The sequence below is a fragment of the Drosophila tropicalis genome, unplaced genomic scaffold (assembly GCF_018151085.1).
Source record: "Drosophila tropicalis isolate 14030-0801.00 unplaced genomic scaffold, ASM1815108v1 contig_573, whole genome shotgun sequence".
NCBI classification, from domain to species: Eukaryota; Metazoa; Arthropoda; class Insecta; order Diptera; family Drosophilidae; genus Drosophila; species Drosophila tropicalis.
In genome coordinates, this window is record NW_027173049.1 from 2,696,903 (window position 1) to 2,711,608 (window position 14,706).

The window sequence follows — 14,706 nt, forward strand, 5'->3', positions numbered from 1 at the left end:
CAGAAAGAAACTGACCACATTTGATATAACCCAAAGGAAATGTATGACTACGGCATAAGAAAACTGCGCGAATTTCCACGGCTGCCGTTGTATATTTCAATTTACATTACCAATTTCGGCATTTCATTATAATTTTAACACAAAAGTCTTGATTAATTCAGATGGGTTTCTGAAAGATTCGGTTTACTTTGCGCTTACTCAGCTGGAAAACTGCACTTTAATTGCGACTATTTGCCATATTTTTTGTCAACCTTGACATGTTTGTTTGGATTTACGTGCAGGCAAATAGATAAGCATTTTGTTAAAATGACATTAAATTGCTTGAATGCCAGCCGGTGGAGAGCAATTTAAAAGTAATTTCGTGATCATCAAATGCCGCACAGCCAAAAAGTAGAAGCCCAAACAGATGATCTGCTCCATGGAGTATTTACTAGATAGAGAGCGTGACAGACAACTATATAGGGATAGAGTTAGCTGGTGAAGGGGAGATGGGTGGGGAGAGTTTTTGCTAGACCACTTCCACATCTGACTATGATAGACATGTTGGCCACTGAAAGCTATTGTATTTTGTTTGAATAAATGCAAATAATTTAGTTGGATATGCATATTTGCCCAGCGCCGTCCAGTGCACTCTATTTAATTTAATCAATTTGGATTTTAATTATGCAAAAAGCTAATAGAATCAAATTTCCTCCCACACGATGCACACAAAAGCAACTCAATTTGGCATGGCAACAAAATAAACATCGTTTAATTCAGTCGGCTTTATGCTGAAACAACTTAAAGTTCGAACAGAATTTGTTTGCAGTAATCGCCACCGTTGGCAGTATCCTTAGCTTCCTGTCTTGTTATTATTACTGGATGAGGGTGTCCCAAGAACCTTGTCATTCGTTCTTTCCATAATTGATTCGCTGCTGGCAAATGGATTCACGTGTCAAGCATCAACACTCTTGTTCCTCTCACACCAAATTCCCATTGATTTCAGGATTTGGGGGAAACTTTCATTTTTGCATTTCCTGGTTATCAAAATAGTATCACGTAAACCATCCACCAATTATTGTCTTTCTATTTAATTCTGTTCATCTAACGAAACGTTTACTATGCTAGCCAAAAGGAATTTCATTTCAGCCTGAAAAGAATCTTTCTCTTGAACTTGTAACCATTTCACCTTAATCATTAGCGATTGGTTTTGTTTTTTATGCCATGCCCTGAATCACATTTGGGTTATTTGGATTTAAAATGAGCGAGCAATTAGGTTGGTTCAATAAGTTTCAATTATTTGGATACATATATCGGCTGGCCATAAATAACGATGGAGTTGGCGGATGCTGTTGTTAGTTCAGCAAAGTTTCTAGACCAGTGCACAGGTCAATACATAGTGGCAATAAAGTTGGAAAGTCGCAAATCCAACCAATTGTACACTCATTTGTGGACAAATAAAAAAAAAAATACTATATATACACATTTGCAATTGCCAGCAAACAAATCAAGTGTGAACTAATTGCTAACAAGGTAAACTTAGAACGTAGACCGTATATATGTAAATATTTGCAGCACACGTGGCGTATGTGTGATGCATCAACTGATGATGCAGTTGCAACCGAACTGGGCGAATGGGCATTGTATGACTCACAGCAGTTCGAAAACACCGCAATCAAACTAAACTCAATTTTTACTATTTGTAATTTGTTTTGTTGTTTGTCCCGTACGGGTTGTGTGAAAAATTTTGCCCATAGACCGTAGCCCAAGTGAAAGTTGTTAATTGTTGATCAGAGAGCCAGTCCAGGGAGTAAAGCCGGTTTTGGTTTTCGGTTGCATTTAGCAATCTCTTGTATTGCAACTGCCCAACGCGGAAAAGAAAGTCTAAAACGTCAATGGCCTCGCCAAACCAATTGGTTATCTACTTACTGACTTAATACACTTTTGATACTTTCAATGCACTCGAAGAAATTGATTTAAAAATGTTCAATCTGAGTTCCTAGAATACATTTCTACTTATTTTTCGACATTCGATTGAAGTCACAGCTATTAAATCTATCGAATTTTCTTCAAGTGTAGCCAACTAATCAGAAACCCGCTCATGCGTTGGTCTGTTGTTGCTTTTTCGCACTGCCTAAAGAGCACTCGAGTTGTTAGAGCCTTTCCTCGAGCAGTTCATAAGCTACACAGAGCGAAATAATGATGATTGCGAAAAAACCGAATTTCAAACTGCGCACGCGCACCAGCCCAACTATGTATGTACGTGCTTTCAGGTATCTCTATCTCTCTCGCACTCTCTCGAACTGCTTCTCTTTCTGTCCTTCTTTCTGGTAATGCTTACCCTATAGCAAACACGTTAGGCGCCAAAAAGCGCCGAAAACCTACCTAGCAACCGCCCGTTAAGCCGAGCTCCCTGGCCTCTCCGCCAGCCATTCCACTTGCCATTCTCCGTCACACAAAAAGAAAAAAACGGAGAAGCACAACAAAAACAAAAAAAAACGTGAGACGCTTCGTTGCCGGCTTGAATCGTAGTGACGGAGCACCAACACCAGCCCCAGGGCCCAGGCTTATTTGAGTATCTGTAAGAGACTCTCAAGTATTCAGTTGCGAATTTCATACAAAACGAGACGGTTGACGACGTTGCTTGCGTTGCCTGACAGAATTTGACGTTGCGCTGTTTGACTATTTTCAGTGCAAAAAGATAAAACAAAGACAAAAAGTTATTCAATCCAAGTAACTTTATCAATCACCAAGAGCATTAGAAGGATAAAAACGGTGTAGAAAAAGATCAAAATTAGTCAAGTCAAATAAGAGCAACAAAAAAAAAGTGACAAAGTGATTTAAGTGATTTGTGAACAAAATAAACAAAGTTGCAACAATGATCGAGAGACGCAGTCAATTGGATAAGGTAATTGGGAAAGGGGATTGCCCAACGAACCCTCCTAGGACCGTACACTTTCACTGCTAACCCCACTTGAACGACCCTAACCTGGGACAATTGCATCCAACAAAGTGGCAATTAGTTAGTTGGACACTCACGAGAACAATGGCCGCGGAAATCACTGGAGAGCAAGATAAATGACTCTAAGATTCTATGACTGAAAAGTTTTATAGCCAGTTTAAACAAATTCTACAACAATTTAGAACTTTGTTAACTATTGTATTCATTTAGCGAGTTTGTTGTTTGCTTTTTTCCCCCTCTCGGATTATTTATCTGTTTATCTTTCCATATTCGCGAAATGGATTCTATAGCTGTAGCTACCTATCGCGTATACCTGGAAATGTGATTCAATGAGAGAACTTGACTTTGACTCATTTGCATGAGCGAAACCAACAGCACACAGAAAAAAAAGAACGAAATGTTTTTGTTTTATAACTTTTGCTTTTGTTTGCCGTCAATGTTTGGCAAAGAATATAAAATTTAAAAAAAAAAGAGAAAAAATAATCACATTAATTATGCATATGTGCGTGCCAAAATTACGTAAGAATCTGAAACGAAAGTAAAAATGTTTATTCTCGTCAGATCGTGAATAATTCATGAGTCTGAATCTGATTCACTCACCTTCTCAGGCAACGTCCCGGGCTCAGCTTCAATCTCATTGAGCGGAAATGGGTGCAAATACATTTCATATCGTTACATATCGTATTTTTGGCCAACTGATCGACATAAACCGACGTCAGCAGCGATATATAAATAAGTATATATGTACATATATATATATTCATATATGTAGATGTACGTCAGAGACATTTGGGGGTGATCACAGCTGCATATAAAGTGGGAGCCAACGGCAGGAGAACGTTGACTAGATTCCTTGTCCATGCTGTGATCCGTGTCACGTAGACCACGTTCTCCATTCAATTTCATTCAATTCACCCACATAGTTACTTGCATCTAGTTGGCACTAGGAGTAGCTCGTTGCTGGTTTCTACTATGTCAATAGTTGGTTAACTTAACGTGACCAGCTTTGCCATTAGCATAGCACACACAACACGTGCCAGGAACAGCCGTTCGGCATTTGATTGTTTGCCTATCTCCATCTCTCCGTCCTCTCTCCTCCCGCTCGCCATACTTCTGAGTCTCTCTCCCATTATTAATGAGCCCCAGAGCACAATTAATGCTAATAGCAAACTGTGCGCCAAATGGACTGCCAAAGAACGTGATTGAAGGATAAGGTGGACTGGAGAGAGAGCCAAGTAAAAATGACAGCCAATTAGTTGGCAAATGGAGCCTAATAGAAGCACAAACACCAAGTGCAACATGGAAATCCAAAGCGGAATTTCATTTTAATATTTTTCAAAGTGAAACACAAACTCAAGAAATTATCAGGCAAAATCCAGTTAAGAACTCAAACTTAGCCCTGGAATCGCAAATATGTAGATGGTCCAAATGCAAATGCGGGCCCCTCCTCCGGCTTCATTCGGTTATTCATTAAAGTTTTAAACAATTTTTAATTACACAATTATTGAATTTGATTTAACAAATTGATTTTACTCTCATGTACGTAGGGGAATGGGCGTAGTGAGTACTTTTCACTTAATTGATAAATATGAGTTTTTAATCACATACAGAAAACTGGCCCAGTAAATCACAATTCACTTGCCCTCACCGTGCCCCGTGATCCCTGTCGAGCACTTTAATTAATGAAAGTATCAACATTAATGGTCAATCGGTCCGACCTGGCCATCGTTTTAATAAACACTCGACTGTGTTCAGCTTCAGCCAATTGGGCCTGGGGCACAGATTGTGGGAGATATGCAATTTACATCCCATACTATATATGTGGCGGATATATTAAAAGTTTGTTCACTTTTTGTAAATGTTTAAACTATAAATGAATAAATATTTAAGTTAGCTAGAGACGTAGGGAGGAGAGTGGGTAGAGAATTCCAGTTTAGATCATAGCCTTTTTTTTTTTTTTTTTAAATTGCAAATATATCAAACTCTCTTCTGATTTGTATTCTCTTTTTTTGCTTGAAACTTCTCGTTTGCTATCTCACTCTGTAATTTAATTAATGCAAATTAATTACATTGATTATTTGAGGATTAAGTGGGTGCTGCCAATTCTGTGGCTCTTGTGGTAATTACACCTGCATGTGCTGCAATGAATGTGTGTGCGTGTGTGTGTGTGTATGCGTGTGTGTGTGTGTGTGTGTGTGTACCAACATATACCATTAATTAGCTGGTTGATTTACGACTCCGCCCAACAATCGCTTGATACAAGCAGTTAAACCTTGCCTAGATTTAATTGTTGAACTTTGCTTTTATTCTCCCTTCTTACGATACCACACACATAACATAACATAACACTAAAGACTAAGTAAAACTTAATTACTAGGTAAACGCAATCTCTCAATTCTGTTCCATTACCATTTGTTAGCTAATTGTTTGGGGCATTGTTCTCACCGCAAATGAACATTCAAATGAAGAAAGAATGAAGCAAAATCGACAACAAATCAACTTGCTAATAATCAAAATACATTTTATTATTCATTCCTTAAAGCGATACACTAAACAAAAAGAGGTAGTTCATTATCGTTTTACCTAGATAGACGAATTCAAGATCAATAGACAGATCCTTTTCAGTATGAATGATTTAAAGTGAGCGATGAGTAATTTTTATAACTGGGTATACATGGGTAGTATCCGAGACTGGGCTTGGGCCCTATTTATTTTAACTATTTGTCGTTTGTTCTTGCCAAGCACGTGTGTCGGCATAATTGGTTGTGGGAGTTGTGGGTAGAAGGGGGACTGTGTGCTTCGGAAACCCAAAACGAGAAATCAAACTGAAAACGTTTAATCGTTTCTTAAGGTTTTCCGCATAAAAGTTCACGTACTTGCGGTATGATGATGAGGCTAAGCGAAAGAAAAAACCAAAACAAAATTCGAGATTCACAGAGAAATACAAAAAAAAAAGAAAGAAAAAACATAAACGTATGGAAAAAAAAAAAACACGGCAAAGCAAAACGAACGATAACAAACAACAATAACCCCAAAACGAATACGAAGAGAGAAAAAAGTATATTCAAAAACTGGCCATAAAAGCCTGACCCTGAGCAATGTCAGGGGCTTGGGCTTGGGCTTGGGCATGGGTATGGGCTTTGGTATGGGGCAAAGGTAAGTGTGACCGCGCAGCCAAAAGGTTCGAAACCGTTGAACGTCAAATGTTAATGTTTTTGATTATGGAGACGCACACCAACATAGACACATAGATCCATCCATCTTTATCCACATGGACCACTCAGGTGGGTTTTTGTTGGTCTGTCTATTCAAATTTTCTGCATTGTCAGCGTCAAAGTCAACGGTAGCCGAAACGTCGGTTCAACTCGATTCGATTTGACGCTTTGTGCCGCTTTGTTATTTTCGGTTTCTAGTTCAAGTTTAGGGTCAATAACTGCCGACTGCATTTTGGTCAAACTGGCAATCGGCTGGCTACGGTTGTAGGTAAGGGGAGATAGCGGCTTGGTCGGGGCTCGCGCTGTTGATTTGCAATTTGTAAAATTGCCAAACAAATATTGGTTTTCGAAGAATGTAAAAAAGGCGTATCTCAACTTATAGCCAAATGGCTGTAAACACAAAAACTTCAACAATGTCTCGCTGTTCGCCAAAGAATTCGAATTTGATTTTATATTTATCTTTAGACAATATGAAAAGGGGGAAAAAACAACGAGCCTCTTACTCATCTCCATTGTAAGTCATTTGTGGGGAAGGTTCAACGATTTATTGATTGATTTGCCCGAGACTCTCGCTGGCAATAATGGTCTTGGGGTTAAAAAGGTTACAATAGCCTTTTTACAATGTGCATTCAGTCTGTGAATGGGTGTAAATGGGAATCGCTTTAGGGTAGATCAGTCAACGCCTCATCATCATGAGGGGGAGGCAAGCTGGAGATGTAAGAGGCATGTAATATCCATTAACTAAACATTGCCTATATTCATACTTTCCCCATTCGTATCAAAATGGTTAATTACTTTCGTCAACTGCTTAGTTTGTAACTTTACACAGGGTCAAGTCGTGATTAAGTTAACACATTACATGACATTAACTAATGAATTGCTGCAGTGACTAACTACCAGCTAGGGAAAGCTTGTATCAAGTTTTGATTTCAATTAAGAACAATTCCATTTTGATTAATTGAATGAGCCGGCCTAATGAATCTCTACAGCATATAATTTTACAGCAATTACCACAAATATATAATGTATGTCTTATAGCAAATCGGCAATTCTCATTAATTTTTGCATATTCATTTATTGTTGTCTCTTGCTTTTTGTGTTGCTGTTCTCTTTTGGAGGTTTTTGTTTATTACGAAACGAACTGCATTTCATTAATTAAGCTATATGGTGTCGCCTACATACAAATGACGAGTTCAAGGTAGTTCCGGAAGTTCCAATTTCGCGTGCACTTCATCGGCTTGTCAGGCTCCTTTCCTTAAGTCAATCTCCTTATTGTCTCCCACACACACAAACACACACATGCATTTGCATCTGCATCTGAAATTGTAATTGTATCTGCAGTTGGAAACTCGGTCAGAGTGAGGTGAACAACTGACTAGCTCGATCAAGTTCACTGAACTGCAATGAATTACAGACAATTTGAGGATGTATTTGTATACAGACTATACATAAGGCTTAATATGGCATTGAAATGTATATGTATGTATGTATGTATATGTGTAGGTACATACTTATGTGCTCTCGCTCATATCTTGATCCCGTTCTCCGTTCTTCTAAGCCATAAGTGTGTCAGTGCTGAGAAAAAGTCGTATGTCCACTTTTCTTTAAACCAGTTCTCTCTCTATCTCACTTCTTCTCTCTCAGCTGATGGAAGAAAGCAGTAAAAAGAAATTGTTGATGTGCTTACAATCATGTTTACATGTTTGTGTGTGTGTGCAAACTCTCAAGTGGGATTGGCAACTGAAACTGGGAACTGCAGTACTGGCTACTGACTGCCTGAAGTGCTGTGCGATCAGCTGAGAGGTGTGAGTGATACCGCGGTCTCATCTCATGTAAAATGAAAAGTTCGATGAGAATATAAATAAGTTTGTATGTATCTCCGTATAGTGTAGAAGTGTGCTTGGTGCTACGTGCTGAATCGATGTATATACATATGTATATTATATATATTTATGTATTTATACTTAACCAGCGCATGCGCTACCCTCAGTCGCTCAATCAATCTGTCGGAGTCAGTCCGTTTCAGTTCAACCACGCAGACGCGCTTACTCGGCTTACTCGCGGAACTCGCATGTGCAGTTCCAATTTTGGACACGATAGTTTTGTATACACATACTTATGTACATACAAACGATACGCTCCGTAAAAATATATCTTTATACGATCAAAATGACAGCCGGTAGTGCCCATCGCATCACCAATGAGGTGAGTTCCTGCTTTGCCAAAAATACACACAGAATTCAAACCGAAAAACACGAACGACCGAGTCTGAAGCCTCCGCCGCCAACTAAGCCCACTCCGCCATCCATCGTCGAGAACAACTGGAAGTGGCTGCTAATTAGTGCTGCCTCATTAAAACCACACAGAATGGTCAAACGCAAAGTGTTCTGGAGCAGCGGAACACTCGAGACCCAGACTCACAATGCGAAACAAAAGCATAATTTTATGCCAGGAAAAGTCAGGCCCGGTGGAGGGTGGTCTTTGAGCCAGGCAGAAAATTATAAAAATTAATAATCAATAAACACAATTAGCGCATAAACAAACAAAACTCAGAAAGAGAGAAGCGAAGCCTAACCAACAACGAAACACGGAACCCGTTTCCCCCAACACTTTTGCTTTTCACAATTTGCATTTTGTGGTACTCAGAACTTTTGCCGTTGGATTTGGCAATAATTAGAATAAATTAGTATATATAATTAATTTTTCATTTTATTTTCGCTGTAAGCAAACAGCTGTGGGCCATGAACCTAGCCAAATCAAAACAAATCAGCTTCCATAGAAAAGGAAAGCTGATAGAAAACATATACCGTTCGGTATCTGTGAGTAGGAAAACTGAAATGCAAATTATAATTATCTTAGTTATAGAGGTTTGAGGCGAATTCCAAGAAAATAGAATGCCCCAAACAAGAGGGCAAACAAATATTCCAAATCTATTCAAACATTTGCGTGTTCTGAATCGCAATTAAAGCCGGAAGCGAATCAATCGATTGCCCATATCTCTATCAAAAATATCAATATTCCGCGCCACTGTCCACTTGTCCAATAACAAATCAGTGGCCCAACAATCAATTTTCGTTGCTTAATGTTCAAATCGAATTTCACTATTTGTTCTATATCTTTACAAACCCATTAATATAACCGATGTCATCAATTGTCTCAAGGGTTGAATAAAGGCAGATCACTTTAGTTTTACACTCTCGAATTGTCTAGGATATTGTTATTGACTGATTAGAAGATCTCGTGTTAATGCTTACGTATAGACGTTCAATTAGAAACAATTGGATGAATCTGTTGTCTATTGTTGGAGAACAGTCTTCGAATCTCCTCGTAGCAATTGCGAAATGAGTTAACAACTCTTTACTCATAACAACTGCTTGTATGTCGCTGGCTTAGACAGGAAAATCTGAAAACATTTACACAAGGAAAACTGCGTGGGCCCAGGCAGCCAGCCAGCCAGCCACTTCAAGTTGCCGCATTTTGTTGCACATCCCGAATTTGGCTCGCCCACAACAATAAATGCGTTGGCGCTCTACTCTGTTTGTTTCGCGCTTTTCTAAGACTTTGTTGTGTACCGGTTAAATATTTGCCAAAGTTTTGACTAAGAATAACAAAAGATTTTCGTTGTTTTTCTGTTTTTGCTCATGCCAAGTCAACAAATGATGCGAACAATATGCTCAGACTAAGACCGAAACTCATAATCAAAATGATCCAACTCATACATAATATTACGTATACGCCCGCAGAGCTCTCTGCACTGTGTCCAAACATTTTGTCTACCATTCCATTTTAAGTTAAGTAAATGTTTAACCAACATTGGGGGTTAACCGCAAATGTTTTTCATGTTTATTCGTTCAAGTTTCTCATAGACAAAAAGTAGCCAAAATTTAATTTTCATTTTCAAACGAACAAAGACAAAAAATGAAAGAGAAACACCCGACCCGAAATTGAAAATGCAAAATGCAAATGAAATTGTTTGGTTGTGGTCATAAGCCGGCCGGTAAATACTTGAAGACAAAATAACCAAAGAAAAAATACTCTAGCATGACAATTTCCTCCTTTTGGCCTTTGAGAATCCTTCCCACCCGAAACCCAAAACTGAAAAACCAAGTGTACCACACCTCGAGGGAGTTTCAAAAGTTTTGGTTGCTATCTTTCTGTGGCTAACTTTCAGGGGAATGCTTTTTGTTCTTATGCAAATAGAAATTTTCTCGAAAATGCATTTCCCACTCGTTCATACATATACACAGACACATTTGAAAATAAAGAGAAGCTTTGCATATAAATCAGAAAAGGCGGCTCAAGTTTTTTCCATGTCCTCTGACCTGTAATTTGTTTCTTTGCTTGAAAATAGTTTGTGCAGGGTCCTTAATTGCGGCCCCAACCCAAGAATTACATACAAATTTAGCAAAATTGTTTAGAATGAAAATTGCATAGCCCGAAATATAAATGTATTGATTTACTCTCTTCCATTCGATTTGTTTTTTAATTTGTACATTTTTCCCCTTTCAATTTCCTTGAGAGAAAATGGGTCCTGATCTCTCAGTTATTACATATCGTTGTATGAAATTTCACATTGATTGGACTAACTATTCTTTTCAGACACAAAAAAAATGAGACATTAAACTTGAAGATTGTCGACATGTCAGTTTAAAGACTTGACCTCGTTTGGCTTGGACAATCACAGTTTTTAGTGCCCAATTTTGTCCCATGCACTTAAATATGTGCATGATTATTTTAAGGTAAAGGTTCTACCGACCCAATTCCAATCCCAATCCCAACGAGTGTTCTCATTCTGGACGACATAATTTTCATTTGCCGCCGTTTGCTTTCATGGTTTTTCGTTTTGTTGTATCTTTTTCCTTCCACATGAATGAATCATGGGTTTACAGTTGATTTATGCCTTTCCTAAATGAATTTTAATAATTTCAGCATTTAAACTGTTGAGTTTAAATTTCTGTGTTTCGTTATGCTTTGTTTTAAGTTTTCGGCGCGTCTGACTACTCCGTGTGTCTGTGTGTGTGTGAGTGTGTATGTGTGTCTATGGGAGAGTATCTGTGTGTGTCACAGTTTGTTATCACAACAAAACTCAACAGAATCTTCGGCTTTTAGCCTTCTGCTGGTTTGTTTCTGCTTCTTCTGCACATTTGACATCAAGGGTCAGGGTGAGCATTTGCTTAATTAGTTATTTAATTACCCAGACTAACATACTCACTAATTTAGCGTGTCAAGGCTCTAGGAGAATCTTAAGCGGAGGAGCTGCGGCTGAGCAAACAATATAAAAGATACAAACATACAAAGACTTAAAAAAGCAAAAAAAACATCACACATACCCATTAAGAGGTAATTGAAGTATGTTTTGAGTGTTTTGCAGTCCTCGTTTCCCTCCCCTCGCCGTTTGCAAAGTCAGTGTCGCTTAACAATTTATTGTCATGGCTGGTTGCTTTCAGAGTTGACCCCCTCCTTCTTCCATTTTGGCTGAGCCATTTCAACGATTTCCATAGCTAATGGGGGCGAAGGCGACGGGGGCGGTGGGAATCATCAAAAGCAGACACACAACAAATATAAATACAGACAGATAATGCTGATGGATTTTTGATTTATATTTGTGTGGTCCCCCCTTCAAACCGGCGGCCCCCGTCAGCCAAACAAGCCAACCCCAAAATGGCATGGGGTACAGAGTTCGATTCTTTTGAATCACAAACTTAATTTGGCCAATCTGTGGGCCTTGCCTGAGGATGAGGATCAGACTTAAGGGGAAAACTGAGTTCTCACTGCCAAGTGGAAAAACCCGATGTGCCTATGCACCAATGCACCTATGGACCAAAGCAACATCTACAACAAAAACTGGTTACGCTTGGCAAACGCAAACACTGCCGCTGACACGCCGCATGTTGGCCTTGTGCTAATCCACATATTCAGAATCTCCCGCAGCCAAAGCAATAGCTGATACATGGCTATGGTATTGGTATTACCTCTGGCTCTGATATTTCATTGGCACAAAACCATTGAGCCGACTGTGTTAGTGCCTCAGAACGCTGTGGGCCAACGCACGATCAAGACTCACAAGAAGCTCGAGCGCGGTTGCATCCATCTCCGTCTCTGGCCCTGTACCATATCGCATGTGGCACGAACTGCGAGCCGAGCTCAGCTGAAACTTGACTTTGCATTGCCAGAACATTGCATTTCGAGTGCCAACATTTAATTGCAGCCATCAAGATCAAGAATGAGTTTCAACAATGACGTATGTACTCGTACAGTCTCAGTGACTTGTGTCGATCGAGTGACTTTTGATTGCGTTGCCCGTTTCGTTCGCTGATTCGTTTGCTTTAATGCGCTGTTTTAAAATCAATATTGATTGCAAATTGTTGTCATTTCACTCATTTTATTTGCAGATAATTATTACAGCCATGGACCGATTCGTTTGGTTTGTTCTTTTGGTGGTGATGTCCCATTTGGTTACCGAGTTCACGAGGGTCACTGGCTATGCCCGTGGATCACGACACGAGTTGGTGTTGGTCAACGATGTGAGTAAAAAAGCATAAGTTATTCCATAAAGAGTCTCCGATGAACTCAACGGGCAGATTTCGGCGAACCTCTGTAGTCTCACAAGTCGAAGTCAAGCACCTTAGACAGCTGAGAGCTAGTTTGCCTAGTTACTTAATCGAACTCTTCCTGTGACATTTCATGTAATTCATTTGGTCGACACTTAAATTGAATTTAACTTTTTAGAGCTTACTTCAGCCGATGCCCGTACAGAATATGCTGCTTTATCCCAGTCCTGGGCATTATGAGCAACGCCCAGCTGCTCTCTCGGTGAATAGCATACAACAGAATGCGGCACTGCTGTTGGGAAGTCTGGCTGCGGGTGTGGCTGCAGGCGGCGGTGGCGGAGTCGGGGGAGCAGGAGTAGGCAGCGGCAGTGTCGGTGAGCTTTCTGCCACCAACGGCAACCTAGCTAGCGGCGAACCCAGCTATCCGCTCTTCAGTATCCGTCCATTAATTGACAGCATTTTCGAGGTAAGTTGTAAGCATTTTTTAATTAATGTAACGGCCCCTCCACCCCCTGCTGGGCGGGGCGCCACCACAAAAAACCTTTTGATATTTAGTGATTTTCAAATTTTCAATTTCGCATTTGCCGCAGATACCAATATCGACGCTGCGTGCTGTCAACAATCTGGTGGGCAGGCTAACCGGCGGCTATAGGCAGCCAACGACGTCGGAAATGGGCCAAAAATCCGCCATCACAATTGAGGCAACTGATACGTCCCTACGGCTTCCTCCCGGCCCTGGCCATAGCCATGGCAACCATGCGACGGGCGAGGACTTCAAACTCTCGACGACAACTACACAGCGCAAGCAAATGCGCGAGGAATTGGCGTAGTTTGAGTTAGTTCAGATGGTGGGTGAATGTGAGGGAGAAGATGACAGAGTTCATCCCGCTGAAAATTTAAATAATTCTAATTAGCTTTATACGTCAACTTTGACCTTAGGCTTGGGCGAGTTTTGTGAGTGATTGTTGTCAATTTACGTTGTTATTTTTGTGCTGCTTGTGTTTTTCTCATTGAGTTCATGTAACTTGCGAATAGATGTCGTCCTTTGTGATATATGTAAAAATAGTTTATAGCTCTTACAATTAGTCTAATGGTATTTAAATAAAAAAAAAACAGAAAAAACCCCAATAAATATGTATAAATAAATAAATTACAAGATGTGTAAGACTATTATTTAATTTGCTTAACTGGTTCTATTTTGCAAGATTAAGCTAACAATCTGACATTGCTACTTCAAACAGAAGAGTGAACATAGGGGATATATTGATTACGAAGACTGTTAAAGATAAAGTTTCCTTTTCAGTTGATGCTTAATTTAAGTTAATGACCAATTGAAGGCATATTTAGCCCAAATTCCCCGATGCCTTGACCGTTGATTACTGGGGGAGCAGACAAGGATTACCTAAAACTTGCTGTCACCCTCTGTTCTTAGCTACGCCCTTACCCTAAATGATTGCTGAACTGGACGTTCGATGCATTTGTGCCTCACCTAATCTTATGACTAAGAGACTAACGTAAGTAGGCTAGTCTTCTAATGATCAATTAGATTTTTCATTACGCCAATTCAGAGCGGTTAAAGTAACGAACCGTACATAAATTTGGGTCATGAATGTTTTTTAACATTAAAATCTTCCAAAATCTTTTTTGTTTTTAAGTTGTACAGAACTTATATGAACGGAAATTGCACAACTTGACCATTCTAAAGGTTTGTGATGTTTGGACCATCACAACGCCTTTCATCTTAGATATTAGTAGGAGTAAGTATGTATATTAGTAAGATCCATAATATATTCCTCGACCTACGTGTAAATAAACAAAAATTAAGGAACCATCCTTAAAGCAGTTCATATGTTAATTTGTTCTGCCGTCTTTTTGGCAAAGCTCACAGAATCAATTCTCAAGCTCTATGCTAAATCTTAAGAAGGCATATAGACTTCGGGGTTGGAAAAGTTCTTCTATATCAGAAACTAAGGCATTTAAATCAAAAGCATTGTAATGA

At 39.4% G+C, this 14,706-nt stretch overlaps 1 protein-coding gene across 3 annotated transcripts; it reads left to right on the plus strand.

The window, feature by feature from the left end:
• The first annotated feature begins 2,595 nt into the window (after positions 1-2,595).
• LOC137575381 (uncharacterized) lies at positions 2,596-13,784 on the plus strand. 3 transcript variants are annotated; one of them, XM_068287937.1, is made up of 4 exons: positions 2,596-2,887; positions 12,549-12,680; positions 12,886-13,173; positions 13,298-13,784. In XM_068287937.1, the coding sequence occupies exons 1-4, from the start codon at positions 2,858-2,860 to the stop codon at positions 13,535-13,537; spliced, it is 690 nt and encodes a 229-aa protein (XP_068144038.1). In that variant the 5' UTR covers positions 2,596-2,857; the 3' UTR covers positions 13,538-13,784. The 3 variants fall into 3 exon arrangements, with proteins under 3 accessions (XP_068144038.1, XP_068144037.1, XP_068144039.1); XM_068287936.1 differs by lacking the exon at positions 2,596-2,887 and adding an exon at positions 8,159-8,361 and having other exon boundaries at positions 13,298-13,783; XM_068287938.1 differs by lacking the exon at positions 2,596-2,887 and adding an exon at positions 12,348-12,397.
• Positions 13,785-14,706: the final 922 nt, after the last annotated feature.

Bases quoted from the DNA above. Each gene is read 5' to 3' on its own strand.
- LOC137575381 (XM_068287936.1), top strand. From the start codon at position 8,275: ATGTACATACAAACGATACGCTCCGTAAAAATATATCTTTATACGATC. The intron at 8,362-12,548 runs GTGAGTTCCTGC...TTTTATTTGCAG, and splicing joins CCCATCGCATCACCAATGAG to ATAATTATTACAGCCATGGA. The intron at 13,174-13,297 runs GTAAGTTGTAAG...CATTTGCCGCAG, and splicing joins TAATTGACAGCATTTTCGAG to ATACCAATATCGACGCTGCG.